General features: G+C 29.7%; 1 protein-coding gene across 5 annotated transcripts in view; it reads left to right on the forward strand.

The window, feature by feature from the left end:
- Positions 1–14,462, forward strand: part of LOC135128674 (uncharacterized protein) — a 94,422-nt gene that overhangs the window by 6,699 nt on the left and 73,261 nt on the right. For 4 of the 5 annotated variants that reach the window (XM_064055676.1, XM_064055681.1, XM_064055682.1 and 1 more), the window contains exon 2: positions 9,173–9,455. In XM_064055676.1, the coding sequence (XP_063911746.1) occupies positions 9,228–9,455 (228 nt within the window). In that variant the 5' untranslated portion in view covers positions 9,173–9,227. Of the gene's footprint in view, positions 1–720; positions 870–9,172; positions 9,456–14,462 lie in introns of all 5 variants that reach the window. The other variant, XM_064055677.1, reaches the window with a different exon arrangement.

Below are 14,462 nucleotides of genomic sequence, written 5' to 3' on the forward strand. Positions count from 1 at the left end.
AAAAAACTATAATCGAAAAATTGAAGAAATGGAGTAAACTTTTATTTGGTAGACTGTTTCTTGGGGTCAAATTTAATAGTAATTCTGAAGAACCTCCTAGAATAAACCAGAACAAATGCAGTATCCGAAAGAATCTTATATTGAGAATCTCGAAAATTAAAAAAAAGTGTAATTTTTTGATAGATGGACATATAACTAATTTTTATTTTTCCATTATTGTTTATTAACAAAAATATATTAAATTTTTTCCACTATCGCTCGTAACACTTAACACCTATAAAAAATTTCACCCGTACTTAGAAAAAAAAATCGATTCAAAGCCACTCTCCAAGAACTCCTCGAACAAAGGCCCGTTAATAAGGAAATTAGAACCGGTGACCTTTTCCACTCGCTTTATTTTTCAGTTAGCCAATTTCGTATTCAGGCCGATCAAATTACCGAAATAGTATCTAAAGGTTACCTATACATAACTGCTCTGGCATTATAAAGGAAGCTTCGAATCTGAGCCTATTATACTGTTGCTTTATGAATTGTTACCCCTTTCACCGACTCAAACAGCCACAGTTCAAAAGATTTAACAAACCTGAAAAGATTTTGTACATGTTTTCCAATTCCACCTCATGTTATTTGAAAATCTCGGGAAGAACAACATCTAAATTATAAACGACTCGTATTTTCGTGGCGATCGATTATTATCAATCGTTAAATGCGCTATTTTAGGCTACTACGAATTTGTTCCTCGATTACAAAAGAAATAAATAATGGAAACGAGATATTCAAGCAGCCACCGGATTCACTAGACTTTGATTAAACGAGACAACGCAATTAGAAATCTTCCAGGTCAAGGCACAACCGAACAATGTAATAAGGTCAGTTTACCATCATATCCCGAGCCTTTAATGTTTACTCTAATATCCGAAAATAACGTTAGTCCGCTTCCAATTTCAACAAACGAGAGCCTTATGAACGATAATAAATTAAGTGTGGATCGACCGAACCGATTAAGTCGATAGCTAGACAGTCATAAAGTTTATGATATTTATTAATGTGGCTTCATTTTTATGATTATGTTTGACTTTACCGCAGTTTCAGCTGTCCCTGTAATATACACACACTTGGTTATTACGTGAAACTGCTAAATTATTTTTGTAAAAATTTCGTGGTGAGTAGTGGAGGTTTTAAATTTGTTTTTTATCCTGTAAAAATCGGAATGATGAATGGATTTTCTCTTAAGCTTTCAAAAAAGCTTTACATTACAGCTTTACATTACAGCTTTACGTCACATTTCTGTGTTGATTACAAAATCAATACGCTTCCTACTTTTAATTTTTACGAATAGTGTTCGCAACACAAGTTTGGTTGTGGTTGTTTTTAAAATAAAAAATTACCACCAGTTGCGATATGTTGGCAAAGTGGAGCAGTTGGCACCACTTTTGGTAATAATTAAACAAAGACCAATTAATGTCAAAGCTTTGAAAAAAGAACAATACTAAATTCTTATCCCGGCGCATCCACCATTAGTGAAGCTTAACCTGTCCGGATTTTGAAGCTATTCGTCCTCGATTAAATTAATTCAAAATAGTTTTGTTATTATTTGCAGGTAAAACCTCTCGAGAACGCATTTTCCTCCAACTACCGTTTTTATTTTCCAGACAATGGACGTGAGTTATGTTTTCTATGCAAATTTACATCTTTTGCCTTTGTTACGTGTTCGAACTTTCTGCTAGTCGTAAACAACGAATACAAATGGTTCTCTGTGGTTGATTTTTTTTTACGGAAAAGCACAAGGTTTCCGGGAAGTTTTAACGAAATTGGAAACAGTTTTCGGTAAACATGGTCTAAAAAAATTAATTGGTGTTTTTGGTAAACAACAATATTTTTATGTGTGTTGAGAACTTTCAGTGAGGTACTTTGAAATTTGGTTTATGATAATGTTTCCATGTGTGGTTGCAAATTAGAGAAATGAGACGTAATTATGTAGATAAATTTTTTTCGTGTCACGCGTGTTACGTGTACTTACATTCATTAGAAGAACGCAAATGAATAGATAGATTTACATAAAATTCTCGTCAAAATAAACAGTGTAAACGTATTATAAAGACACGCTTCACGGGTGTATGAAATATTCATCATTGCTGGAAGCGCTGGAGGATTACGTGAATTTTATGCATTGTTTATGCATTTTTTCAAATCGATTAAACATAAGGACTTGATTGTATATTCTGTAGTTTTACTACAGTCAGTTTTTATGTTTACGATTTTTTTATTTTGCTCTTGCTTACTCTTTGTGTCTAGTTGCAAAGAATAAAAATCCACGGGTAATTAATACGTGATAATAACAGTGTGAATATTCTAAATTTTAAATATTCGAAATTCTAAAATTCCAAAGTCTAGAATGTTGGTAAATACGCGTTATAGATTCCTACATTATAGACATTTAAAGTTCCCGGGTTTTGAAACAGCGACATCTGGTAGTGGGAGCATCAGCTCTATTCATGATGTCACTCATATTTCGTGGCTACTCTACTCAATTTTCCGGAAAATTTTTGGGTTCGTGTTTTACGGAAAATCTTCTACAAAATTTTTGAAAGTTTCAAATACGTTTTTCTTTCTTTCTTCACTTCCCGTTTTTTCTTTTTTTCTTTTAGCTATTTCTGTCCTCTTTTTTCTCTCGTACATTTTTCGTTTGTTTGTCACTTTTTTCTTTTTTTTTCCTCTTTTTTAAAACAATAATAAGTTTTTTGTCGTTTTTTTGATGCCCTTTTCAAGTTTCTATCGCCTTTTTGCTATTTTTGTTGTCGCTTTTTTCTCGCCTTTTTGTGTCCGTTTTTTGTTCTTCTTGTCTCAACTTTCTTTTCACATTTTTTTCTTTCCCCTTTTTGTTGCTTTAGCATTTCTTTAACGTCCTTTTTGGCCTTTATTGTCCTCTTCTTTTCTATTGTATCTTTTTCACTTTTTTGTTCCATTTTGCTGTCGTTTTTTCGTCGCTTAGCTATCGTTTTTCTTCTGTCGTGTTTTGTTTTTTATTGTTCCCTTTCTATTCTTTGTTCTAGTTTTGTAGACACATTTTTCTGTTGTGTCTTTGGCCCCATTGTTTTGGTTTCTTCTTTCAGCTTTTTTTCGTTTTTTGTCGTTTTTTTTCATTTTATTGTCGCTTTTCCTTTGCCGTTTTTGCCGCAAATTTTTGTCGTTCTTTTTGTTGTTTTTTGATCCTCTTTCATGTTTATATCGTTTTTTTATTTTTTTTTGTCATTTCTTGTTATATTTGTTGTCCACTTTTTTAATAGTGTTTTTCTTCCGTTGGGTTGACACCTTTCTGTTGCAATGTTTTGTCGTTTTTTGGTCGCCGTTTTTGTCCCATTTTTTGTTGTTGCTTTCGTCCCTTTTTTGGAGTAGTCTTTTTTTCTATCGTGTTTTTTCAGTTTTTGTCACTTTTTTTCCTGTTTTTTTGTCGCATTTTTCTTTTTATCTAAACTTTTTTGTTCATTCAGGTCGGCTTTTTTCTGTTTGTTTGTCAATTTTTTGTTGCATTTTCTGTCGTTTTTGTGTTCGCTTTTTTGTTGTTTCTTTTACTGCTTTTTTGCTTGCCGTTTTGTTTTTTGTTGTCTTTTTTAGATTTTTCTCACCTTTTCCCCTTTTTTTGTTCTTTTTATCTCAACCTTTGTGTCCTTTTTGTTGTCATTTCTTTTGTCGCTTCTTTTATAACATTTTATTGTCGTTTTTTGTCGCCTTTTTTTTGTTGTTTTTTGTCTTCTTTTTTTATTCGTAGTTTTTTATTTGCTTTTTTGTTCCATTTTTGTCGCTTGTCTTTGTTCGCCTTGTCTTGCATGGTTTTTTCCGTTTTTTCGTATTTATTTAATCGCTATTTTTATCGTCTTGTTTTTCTGCTGGCTTTTTTGTCTTTTCTCACTTTTTTTTCACATTTTTTATTGGCTCTACTGGCGTTTTTTTTTTCACCTTTTTTTTGCGCTTTTTTGTGTTTTTTTCTTCCCTTTTGATTGTCGTTTTTTTTTGCTTCTTGTGTAGCATTTTTTCGCTCCTTGTTTCTCACTATTTTTCCTCTTTTTTCTATCGTGTTTTTCTTTGTTTTTTTGTCACCTTTTTTGTCGTTTTTTGTCCGTTTTATTTTAACTTTGTTATCGTTTTTTGTAGCTTCTTTGTGCTCTTTCTTTGTCTGTAGTTTTTTGTTGCATTTTTCGTTGATTCTTTTGTTGCCTTGGTTGTGTTGTCTTTTTTATCATCTTTGTAAGATTTTTTTTACCATTTTCCCTTTTCGTCGTTTTTTTTTGTTCTTTTTAACTCAACCTTTTTGTTTCTTTCAAGGTTTCCATTTTTTGTTGCTCCTTTTCTAGCATTTTTTCGTTTTTTTTTTGTTTCTTTTTTTCACTTTCTTTAGCTTTCCTTTCCCTTTCTTGTCAATTTCTTGTCGCCTCTTTTGATGTTTGTTTGTCTCTTTTGTTCTATCGTCCTTTTCTTGTTTTTGTAGCTTTTTTTCACTTTTTGTTTCTTTTGTCTTTTCTTTTATAACATTCTGTTGTCATTTTTTCCTCCCTTTTTTTGTTGATTTGTTATTGTTTTTTTGTTCCCTTTCTTGTTGTTTTTTCCTTTATCCTTGGTTTTTAGGTCGACTCTTTTGTTGTTTTTTGGTCTCATTTTTTATCTCTATTTTTGTGATCTTGTTTTTCTATTTTTCTTCTCATTTTTTGTTGTTTCTCCTGGTGTTTTACTCCCCTTTTTTTTCACGCGCTTTTTGTATATTTTTCTTCCTTTGTTATCGCGTTTTTGTGTCGCTTTTCATTTTTGTTTTTTTGGTTCTTTTTCTTTTATTTCCTTGTCCTCCCTGTTTCTATCGTTTTTTCGTTTTTTTTTTCGAATTTTTGTATTTCTGTCGCATTTTTGTCCTTTTTATTCCTTTTTTTCCACGCGTTTTTTGTATATTTTCTTCTTTTTTTATCGCTTTTTTGTGTCGCTTTTCATTGCTGTTTTTTGGTCATTTTTCTTTTCTTTTCATGTTCACTCTTTCTTATCATTTTTTTCGTTTTTTGTCGCATTTTTATATTTCTGTCGCATTTTTTGTTGTTTTCTAGGTCGCCTTTTTTCCCCCTTCTTATATCGCATTTTGTCACTTTTTGGCTCTTCGCCTTTTTTCTTGTTTTTGTCCTCTTTTTTTTCTATCGTATTTTACTTTTTGGTTACCTTCTCTTTGTCATTTTTTATCCTTTTTTAGACAATAACATAATTTTATCATGTTTTGTTCGTTTTATTGTAACTTTGTTATGCGGTTTTTATTTATCATTTATTTTAAATGAAAGGGTGTGGGATATAACCTTTAAACACTCATTACAAATTGAATTAATTGAATGTAACGGAATTGATTTCTTTTTTGAAGATTTTGTAGCTTTTTTGTCCTCTTTTTTGTTCTGTAGTTTTTTGTTGCATTTTTTGTTGTTTCTTTTGTCGACTTTTTGATTGTGTTGCTTTTTGTTGTTGTCTTCTTTGTTATCTTTTTAAGATTTTTGTCACCGTTTTCCCTTTTTGGTCGCATTTTTTGTTTTTTTTTTATCTCAACCTTGTTGTTGCTTTTTTCTAGCTTTTTTTTGCCTTTTTTAATCTTTTTTGTTCGCTTTTATTGCTTTCCTTCCCTTGCCTTGTCACTTTAGCTTTTTTTGTCGCCTGTTTTTGTCGTTTTTGTTTGCTGCTTTCTGGTCCTTTTTCTTTTCTTTCATTGTTTTTTTTGTTTTTGTTGCATTTTTGTCCATTCTGCCGCATTTTTTTCTGCTTGTTTGTCAACTTTTTGTTGCATTTTTTGTCGTTTTTGTTGCTTCTTTTACTGCTTTTTTGCCGTTTTTTGTTGTCTTTTCTATCTTCTTTTTTACGATTTTTCTAACTTTTTCTCCTTTTTATGGTATTTGTGACTTGTGTAAAACATGTTTTATGTCCTATACACCAATAAAGTTAATTCAATTCAATTCTTTTTTTGTTCTTTTTATCTCAACCTTTCTGTTTTGTAAGTCACTATTTTTGTTGCTTCCTTTCTAGTATATTTTCGCTTCTTTCTGCTTTTTTTTTGTTCATGTTTTTTTGCTTTTCTTTCTCCTGTTTGTCCTCAATTTTCTATCGTCTTTTTTTAATTTTTTGTACGTTTTTTGCTATTTGTGTCCATTTTGTATTTTTTGTTGTCTTTTTGTCGTTTCTTTTATTGCTTCTTTTATAACATTTTGTTATCGTTTTTTGTCGCCTTTTTTTGTTGTTTTTTGTCTTCTCTTTTTATTCGTAGTTTATTACGTCGTTCTTTTTTAGTTGCTTTTTTATTTTGTCGCTTTTATTGTCATCTTGTTTTTCTGCTGGCTTTTTTGTCTTTTGTCGCTTTTTTTATTGTTTCTACTGGCGTTTTTTATCCACCTTTTTTATCGCCGGTTTATGTCGCTTTTGATTGTTGTTTTTTGGTCTTTTTTCCTTTCTTTTATTATCCTCTCTTTATCTGTCTTTTCTTTTGTTTTTGTTGCATTTTTATCCATTCTGTCGCATTTTTTTCGTTTTCTAGGTCGTCTTATTTGTTGCTTCTTGTGTAGCATTTTTTCGTTCCTTGTTCTTTTTTTTTCTGTTTTTGTTCTCTTTTTTTCTAATAATATGATTATTTTATTTTTTGTCAGTTTTATTGTAACTTTGTTATTGTTTTTTGACGCTTTTTTGTGCTCTTTCTTTTTCTGTAGTTTTTTGTTGTTTCTTTTGTCACGTTTTTGGTCGTGTTGCTCTTTTTTTGTTGTCTTTTTTATGACTTTTTTAAGATTTTTGTTACCCTTTTCCCTTTTCGTCGCGTTTTTTGTTCTTTTTAACTCAACCTTTTGTTTCATTTTACGTTTCATTGTTGTTTTTTTGGTCCTTTTTCTTCTCTTCTCTTTTCTTGTCCTCTTTTTTCTAACGTTTTTTCGTTATTTGTCGCCTTTTTCTATCGTCCTTTTTTTGTTTTCTTCATTTTTTGTGACTATTTTTTTGTATTTTTTGTTGTCATTTTGTCGTTTCTTTTGTCACTTCTTTTATAATATTTTGTTGTCGTTTTTTCCTTCCATTTTTTTGTTGATTTGTTATTGGTTTTTTGTTCCCTTTTTTGTTGTTTTTCCTTTATCCATGGTTTTTAGGTCGACTCTTTTATTGCTTTTTTGGTCTCATTTTTGTTGCTTCTCTTTACTCGCTTAGTCGTGATTTTCTTCCTTTTTTCCAATTTTTTATCTCTATTTTTGTGGTCTTGTTTTTCTATTCTTTCCTCACATTATTTATTGTTTATCCTGGTGTTTTACTCCTCTTTTTTTTCACCCGTTTTTGTGTATAATTTTTTTCTTTTTTATCGGGTTTTTGTGTCGCTTTTCATTGTTGTTTTTTGTTTTTTTTCTTTTATTTTTTTGTCCTCTCTTGTTTTATCGTTTTTTCAATTTCTGTCGCATTTTTATTCCTCTTTTTTACCACGCGTTTTTTGTATATTTTTCTTCCTTTTTTTATCGCGTTTTTATTGCTTCATTTTTTTATCGTTTTTTCTTTTTTTGTCGCATTTTTGTATTTCTCTCAGATTTTTGTCGTTTTCTAGGTCGCTTTTTTTTCCCTTCTTATATCGCATTTTTTGGATCCTTGCTCCTCCCCTTTTTTCTTGTTTTTGTCCTCTTTTTTTCTATCGTATTTACTTTGTTTTTTTGGTTACCTTCTCTTTGTCGTTTTTTTAGAATTTTATCGTGTTTTGTTCGTTTTATTGTAATTTTGTTATGCGGCTTTTATTTATTTGTTTATTTATTTAAAATGAAAGTTACAGAGTGGAAGATATAATTTTTAAACACTTATTACAAACTGAATTAATTGAAAGTAACGGAATTTATTTCTTTTTTGAAGATTTTGTCGCCTTTTTGTGCTTTTTTTTTCTGTAGTTTTTTGTTGCACTTTTTGTTTTTTTCTTTTGTCGCCTTTTTGGTTGTGTTGCTTTTTTTGTTGTCTTCTTTGTCAGCGTTTTCCCTTTTTGGTGGCATTTTTTGTTGTTTTTATCTCAACTTTGTCGCTTTTTTCTAGCTTTTTTTTTATGTTTGTTTGTCCTGTTTTTTTGTAACGTGTTTTTTCGTTTTTTTTTCCTTTTTGTATCAATTTTTTTGTATTTTTTGTTGTCGTTTTGTCGTTTTTTTATATAACATTTTGTTGTCGTTTTTTCTCCCTTTTTTTTGTCGATTTGTTATCGTTTTTCTTTTGTCGTTTTTTGTTGCCTTTTTTAATTTCTTACTTACTTACATTTTTTGCCGTCTTTTTGTGTCGCTTTTGTTTGTAGTTTTTTTGGCTCTCTTTCTTTTCTTTTATTGTCCTCTCTCGTTTTTGGACTTTTTGTCGCATTTTTTGTCTTTTTTTTTTCTTTTTTTTATAACTTTCTTTTTGCCGTTTTCTTATTTTCTACATAATAATAAAAGAATTTTTTGTAGTTTTTTTGTCCATTTTATTGTAACTTTGTTATACTTTGTTGGTAATTTTTTGTGCTCTTTCTGTATTTTTTTTGACTTTTTTTCCTTTTTTGGCGCATTTTTGACCCCTTTTTTTAAACTGCTTTTCCGCTTGGAAATTTCAAATTCTTTTTTTTTTCGCTTATTGGAAGATCTATCGCAAAAACGAATTCAGATTTATAATAAACCCAAAATTTTCGGCGACTATAACATACTTTTTGGAAATTTCGATTTTTTTGGCCTTATTTGTTGGGTTATTGCAACAACGAGTTCGTGTAATTTTGACTTTTAATGATAAACAAAAATTTTGGAAAGGCTTTTTTCTATACCTAAGTTAATATTTGTTGCTATTTTTCAACTATGAAGCAAGATGTAGTAACGACTTTGTGTATTTTAAAACTACGTAAATATTTTTATGTACATCCTGTACATTAATAATAAATGACAAACGCCATCTATGACACAGTTTTTCCTCGAAAACCGTACCACTGATCGTACAACTTTGAAATTTGGGCCACCCCGTATTCGTACCCACTTTCACTCGCCCCTTCCACCTTTCCCGTCACGACCCATCTCCGCGAAAACTTTAAACTCCAAACAAAGTCACGGCCGGGAGGACGCGCCCCCATTAAAATCAATAGACCCTCATAAATTCCCCATTCGTCGGAATCCTAGAAAGTCTGTTAATAATGTATTTGTGGCAGGCGAATCAATGGCCAGATGAGCAATGAATCGTCGCCGGCACTCCGCTGAGGGGCCATGACGCGGGACGGGGACATCCCGACCATCTTCAACCCCCGAGGTCGGAACCGCGCGCCCAGCGTCCTGGTGACGGATGAGGGAGTCGCCAACGGACCGTTCGCCCACGCGGACTCCGTCAGCAGCCAGCAGGAGCCCGTCGAGCCCGCGTCTCCCACGGCTCCCACGGGACTCGCGGCCAGGATCAAGTCCTGCTCCGTCTCTTTTTGCTCCAAATCGGCACGGAAAGTAAGTCGGTTTATCGATTCCGGCCCGCTTGCCAGGTGGTATCGGCTGGACTAATTTACGGGGGTTTTATTATAATCCAGATATTTATTTATCGTTGTTGTGCCAAAATTGAGGTTATTTTATCCGAATTTAACTAAACAGACACAACTCTACAAAAGTCTGCACACACTAAGAAAACAAGGTAAAGTGGAGCCCCGCCCACCCACCCTATCGCAATTGTGATAATTTTTTTATACGTCGTGGGCGGAGCTTAACTGCAAAATCCGTAAGAAAAATTAGAGAATCGAAAAATTGTGAAATCGAGAAATCGAAAAGTAGAAAATTCGAAATTATAAAAAATAGAAAAACCAAAAAATCGAAATTATAAAAAATCGAATAATTAAAAAACCGAGAAGTCGGGAAATCAAAAAATTGAAAAACCGAAAAATCTAAAACAGAGAAATTAAAAAATTCGAAAAATTGCAAAATAGAAGTGTCAAAGTGAAAAATCGAAATTGAAATATCAACAAATGGAAAATTTTGAAATGTTGAATATTCTAAAATTTAAAAATCGAAAAACTGAAAAATCGAGAAATCAAAATGTCGATAAATCGAAAAAGTGAAGAACTGAAATTTTGAAAAATCCCAAAACTGAAATATTAGAAAATTGGAGAATCGAAGAAAAATTGAAAAATCCAGAAGTCGAAACATCAAAAAATCGAAAAATTTAAAAATTGATAAATCTAGAATTTAAAACCCGAAAAATAGAAAAATAGAAAAATCAAGGATTCGAAAACTCGAAAAGTCGGAAAATTGAAAAATCGAAGAAAAATTGAAGAATCTAAAAATCCCAAAACTGAACGTTGAAAAATTGAGAAATCGAAAAATTGAAAACTCCGTAAATCGAAAAGGCGAAAAATTGAAAAACCGAAGAAAATTTGAAGAATCAGAAACCTGAAAAAAAAATCTAACCGAGAAATCGAAAAATCCAAAATTAAAAAAACTGAAATCTAAAATTTAAAAATTTGAAAAAATGAAAAATAGAGATATCGAAGAAATGAAAAATCAAAAATATACGAGAAATTGAAAACATGTTTTTGAGTGTCGTTTTGCTCATAGAATACCATGTATATTAAGAAAAAAATAAAGTCAAATATTAAGCCCCACCCATATCCGCCCCGATCTCAATTCTCAATTGTGATGAATTTTTAATTCGTTGTTACATCGAGGGGCAGGGCTAATTGCAAGATCCATATTTGTCTACAAGAATTCTAAACCATCCATGTTTTAAGTTGCTTGTTCTGAAAAGACGACTACGTATATTAAGAAAAAAGGAAAATATAAGCCCCGCCCACCCGCCCAATCTCAATTGTGATGATTTTTTTTAATCCTTGAGAGACAAAGGAACGGAATTTAATTGCAAAATCGTTATTTTATTTAGAAAAAATTCTAATGATCTAAATAGTAATCAAGTTTTCATTCGTTGGTAGACCTAGGGGCGGAGCCTAATTGCAAAATCCATATTTACTTACAAATATTTACCATTTTAAACGTGTCTAGAGTTTCTAAGAATAAAAAAATCATCGCAATGAGATAGGGCGGGTGGGCGGGGTTTATATTTTGGGTTTTTTTCTTAATATATATAATATTCTTTGAACATTACGGTACTCAAAAACATGTTTTAATTTCTTCTTAAGAAATAAGTATTTTGCAGTTAAGCTCCGCCCTTTTGGTTCACGGCGAATAAAAAGTCATCACAATTGAAACAGGGCGGGTGGGCGGGCTTACATTTTTGCGTTTTGTTTTAATATGTGTAGCAGTGTTCCAATTTTATAATTTTTCGTTACTTCAATTCCGATTTTTCTCAATTTTCCCTTTCTTCAATTTTTCGATTTCCATTTTTTTTTGTTTCTGGATTTTATTTTCTTTATTTTTTTAAATATTCGATTTTGCAATGTTTCTAGTTTATAATTTCTTAGTTCTTCAATTTTTATATTTTGAAATTTTTTTATTTAAAATTTCCGGAGTTTTCGATTTTAATTTTTGAATTTCTCCATGTTCCGATTTTATATTTTTTTGATTTTTTTCAGTTTTTCGTTTCTTCAACTTTTTTTTGATGTACAATTTTTCATTTCGATTTTTTATTTTCTTCATATTTTCTGCTTTTCGATTTTTCAGTGTTCTGATTTTATAATTTTTCTTTTTTCAATGTAAAATTTTGGATTCTCTAATTTTTCGATTAACAACTTTTCATTTCGATGTTTTATTTTCTTTATTTTTTCTAGGTTTCGGTTTTTCAGTGTTCTGATTTTCTATTTTTTTGTTCAATGTAAAATTTTTAAATTTTTGGATTTTCCAATTTTTCGATTATTAACTTTTAGGTTTTTTAATTTCTCATTTCTCCAATTTAAAATTTTCCAATTTTTCGTTTCTTCAATTTTTGGTTAGCTATTTTCTGGAGTTCATTTAAATATGTACAAATGATAATAATTTTTGAAATTTTCCACTTTTTCAATTTTACAATTTTAGAATTTTTCCATTTCTAAATTATTGGATTTTAAAACTTTTTCATTTCTTCAAATTTTCGATTTCGCTATGTTCCAATTTTAGAATTTTTTGTTACTTCAATTCCAATTTTTCTCAATTTTTCCTTTCTTCAATTTTTCGATTTTTCATTTTTTTCTTCAATTTCACGACATGCAACTCTTCAGATTTTCATTTTTAAATTTTTCAGTTTTTCAATTTTCCAGTTTTTGGATGTTTCAGTTTTTAGATTTTGCAATTTTTCGGTTTTTCAATATTCTGATTTTATATATGTGAATTTTTTTAATGTGAAATTTTTAAATTTCTGATTTTTCGATTTGCAATTTTTCGGTTTTTAATTTTTAGATTTTTCAACTTTTATTAATTTTTCCTTTCTTCCATTTTTTTTTTGTAACTTTTATAGTTTTCATTCTAAATATGTAATATCTATTATTAAAAAAAAATCACATTTCATTTTTCAAGTTTTCGATATTTAATTTTTCAATTTTTTGATCTTTCAGTGTTACAGTTTTACAATTTGACGATTCTATGATTTTTCGACTTTACAAATGTTTGTTTTTTAGTTTTTTGATTCATTAATTTAAAAAAAAAATTCAGGTACTCAATATTTAATATTTCATTGTTCCAATTTTTCGTTTCTTCAGTTCTTCAATTTGCAATTTTTCGTTTGTTTTTAATTTTTTTCAATGTGGATTTTTTCTTTTCGGATTTTTCAGTCTTTCGATTTGCAATTTTTTGGTTTTTAATTGTTCGTTTTTTCAGTTTCTGATTTTTCAATTTTTTCTTTGCAGTTTTTCTTCATTTTAAATATGTAATAATAATTATTTTTAAAATATTTCATTATTTTAATTTTACGATTTTAGAATTTTTCCATTTATCAATTATTGGATAAATCTTTTTCATTTATTGGATTTTTCACTTTTTGGTTTTTTAATGTTTCAGTTTTTCGTTTCTTCAGTTCTTCGATTTGTAATTTTTCGATTTTCCACTTTTTCGATTTTGCAATTTTTAGTTTTTTCAGTTTTTCGATTTTTGAAGTTTTCGGATTTTTTTGCTTTTCGATTTTTAATTTTCTAACTTCTCAACTTTTTGATAAAAAAAATATATATATAACTGTAAACTTGAACTTGAAATATTGAAGAAACGAAAAATTCAAAAATCAAAAGATTAAAATTGCGAAATTGAAAAAGTGCACAACCGAAACATTAAAAAATAGAAAAATGGGAAAATCGAGAAACTAAAAAGTCCAAAAACCGAAAGATTAATCATTGAAAAATTAAAAATGGAGCGATTGAAAAAGTACAACATTGCAAATGAAAAAATCGAGACACTGAAAAATGAAAAATTGAAAAATGAAAAGCCGAAAAATTGAAAAATAAAAGAGAATAAAATGAGGGAGAGTGGAAATTAAAAAAAATTAAATTTTGAAAAAGTCGTCCAAAAATTCTCAAAAAATTCAGGCCACATTTAGCTTTTTTGTTTTAATATGTGTAGACTTCTTTTCACAACATGAAACTTAAAACATGTTTAATAAATGGAAAATTTGTATAAGGAAACATCGATTTTGCAATTAGGCTCCGCCCCATAATTTCAAAATCTATATTTCCTTTCAAAAATGTACCATTTTGACCAGATTTTAAGTTTTTTGTTGTGAAAAGATGGCTATGAATATTAAGAAAAAAAAAAGGCAAAATATAAGCCCCACCCACCCACCCTATCTCAATTGTGATGATTTTTTTTTATTCGTCGTGAGCCAAGAGGGCAGGGCGGAGCTTAACTGCAAAATCTGTAAGAAAAATTAGAGAATCGAAAAATTGTGAAATCGAGAAATCGAAAAGTAGAAAATTCGAAATTATAAAAAATCGAAAAACCAAAAAATCGAAATTATAAAAAATCGAATAATTAAAAAACCGAGAAGTAGGGAAATCAAAAAATTGAAAAACCGAAAAATCTAAAACAGAGAAGTTGAAAAATCGAAAGATCGAAAAATCGAAACATCAAAAGACTGAAAAACCTAAAATTAAAAAATTCGAAAAATTGCAACATAGAAGTGTCAAAGTGAAAAATCGAAATTGAAATATCAACAAATGGAAAATTTTGAAATATTGAATATTCTAAAATTTAAAAATCGAAAAACTGAAAAATCGAGAAATCAAAATGTCGATAAATCGAAAAAGTGAAGAACTGAAATTTTGAAAAATCACAAAACTGAAATATTAGAAAATTGGAGAATCGAAGAAATATTGAAAAATCCAGAAGTCGAAACATCAAAAAATCCAAAAATTTAAAAATTGATAAATCTAGAATTTAAAACCCGAAAAATAGAAAAATAGAAAAATCCAGGATTCGAAAACTCGAAAAGTCGGAAAATTGAAAAATCGAAGAAAAATTGAAGAATATAAAAATCCCAAAACTGAAACGTTGAAAAATTGAGAAATCGAAAAATTGAAAACTCCATAAATCGAAAAGGAGAAAAATTGAAAA

Source organism: Zophobas morio, unplaced genomic scaffold (assembly GCF_036711695.1).
Source record: "Zophobas morio isolate AGI-343-1 ecotype UQ-CSIRO unplaced genomic scaffold, CSIRO_AGI_Zmor_V1 ptg000014l, whole genome shotgun sequence".
In the NCBI taxonomy this organism is placed as follows: Eukaryota; Metazoa; Arthropoda; class Insecta; order Coleoptera; family Tenebrionidae; genus Zophobas; species Zophobas morio.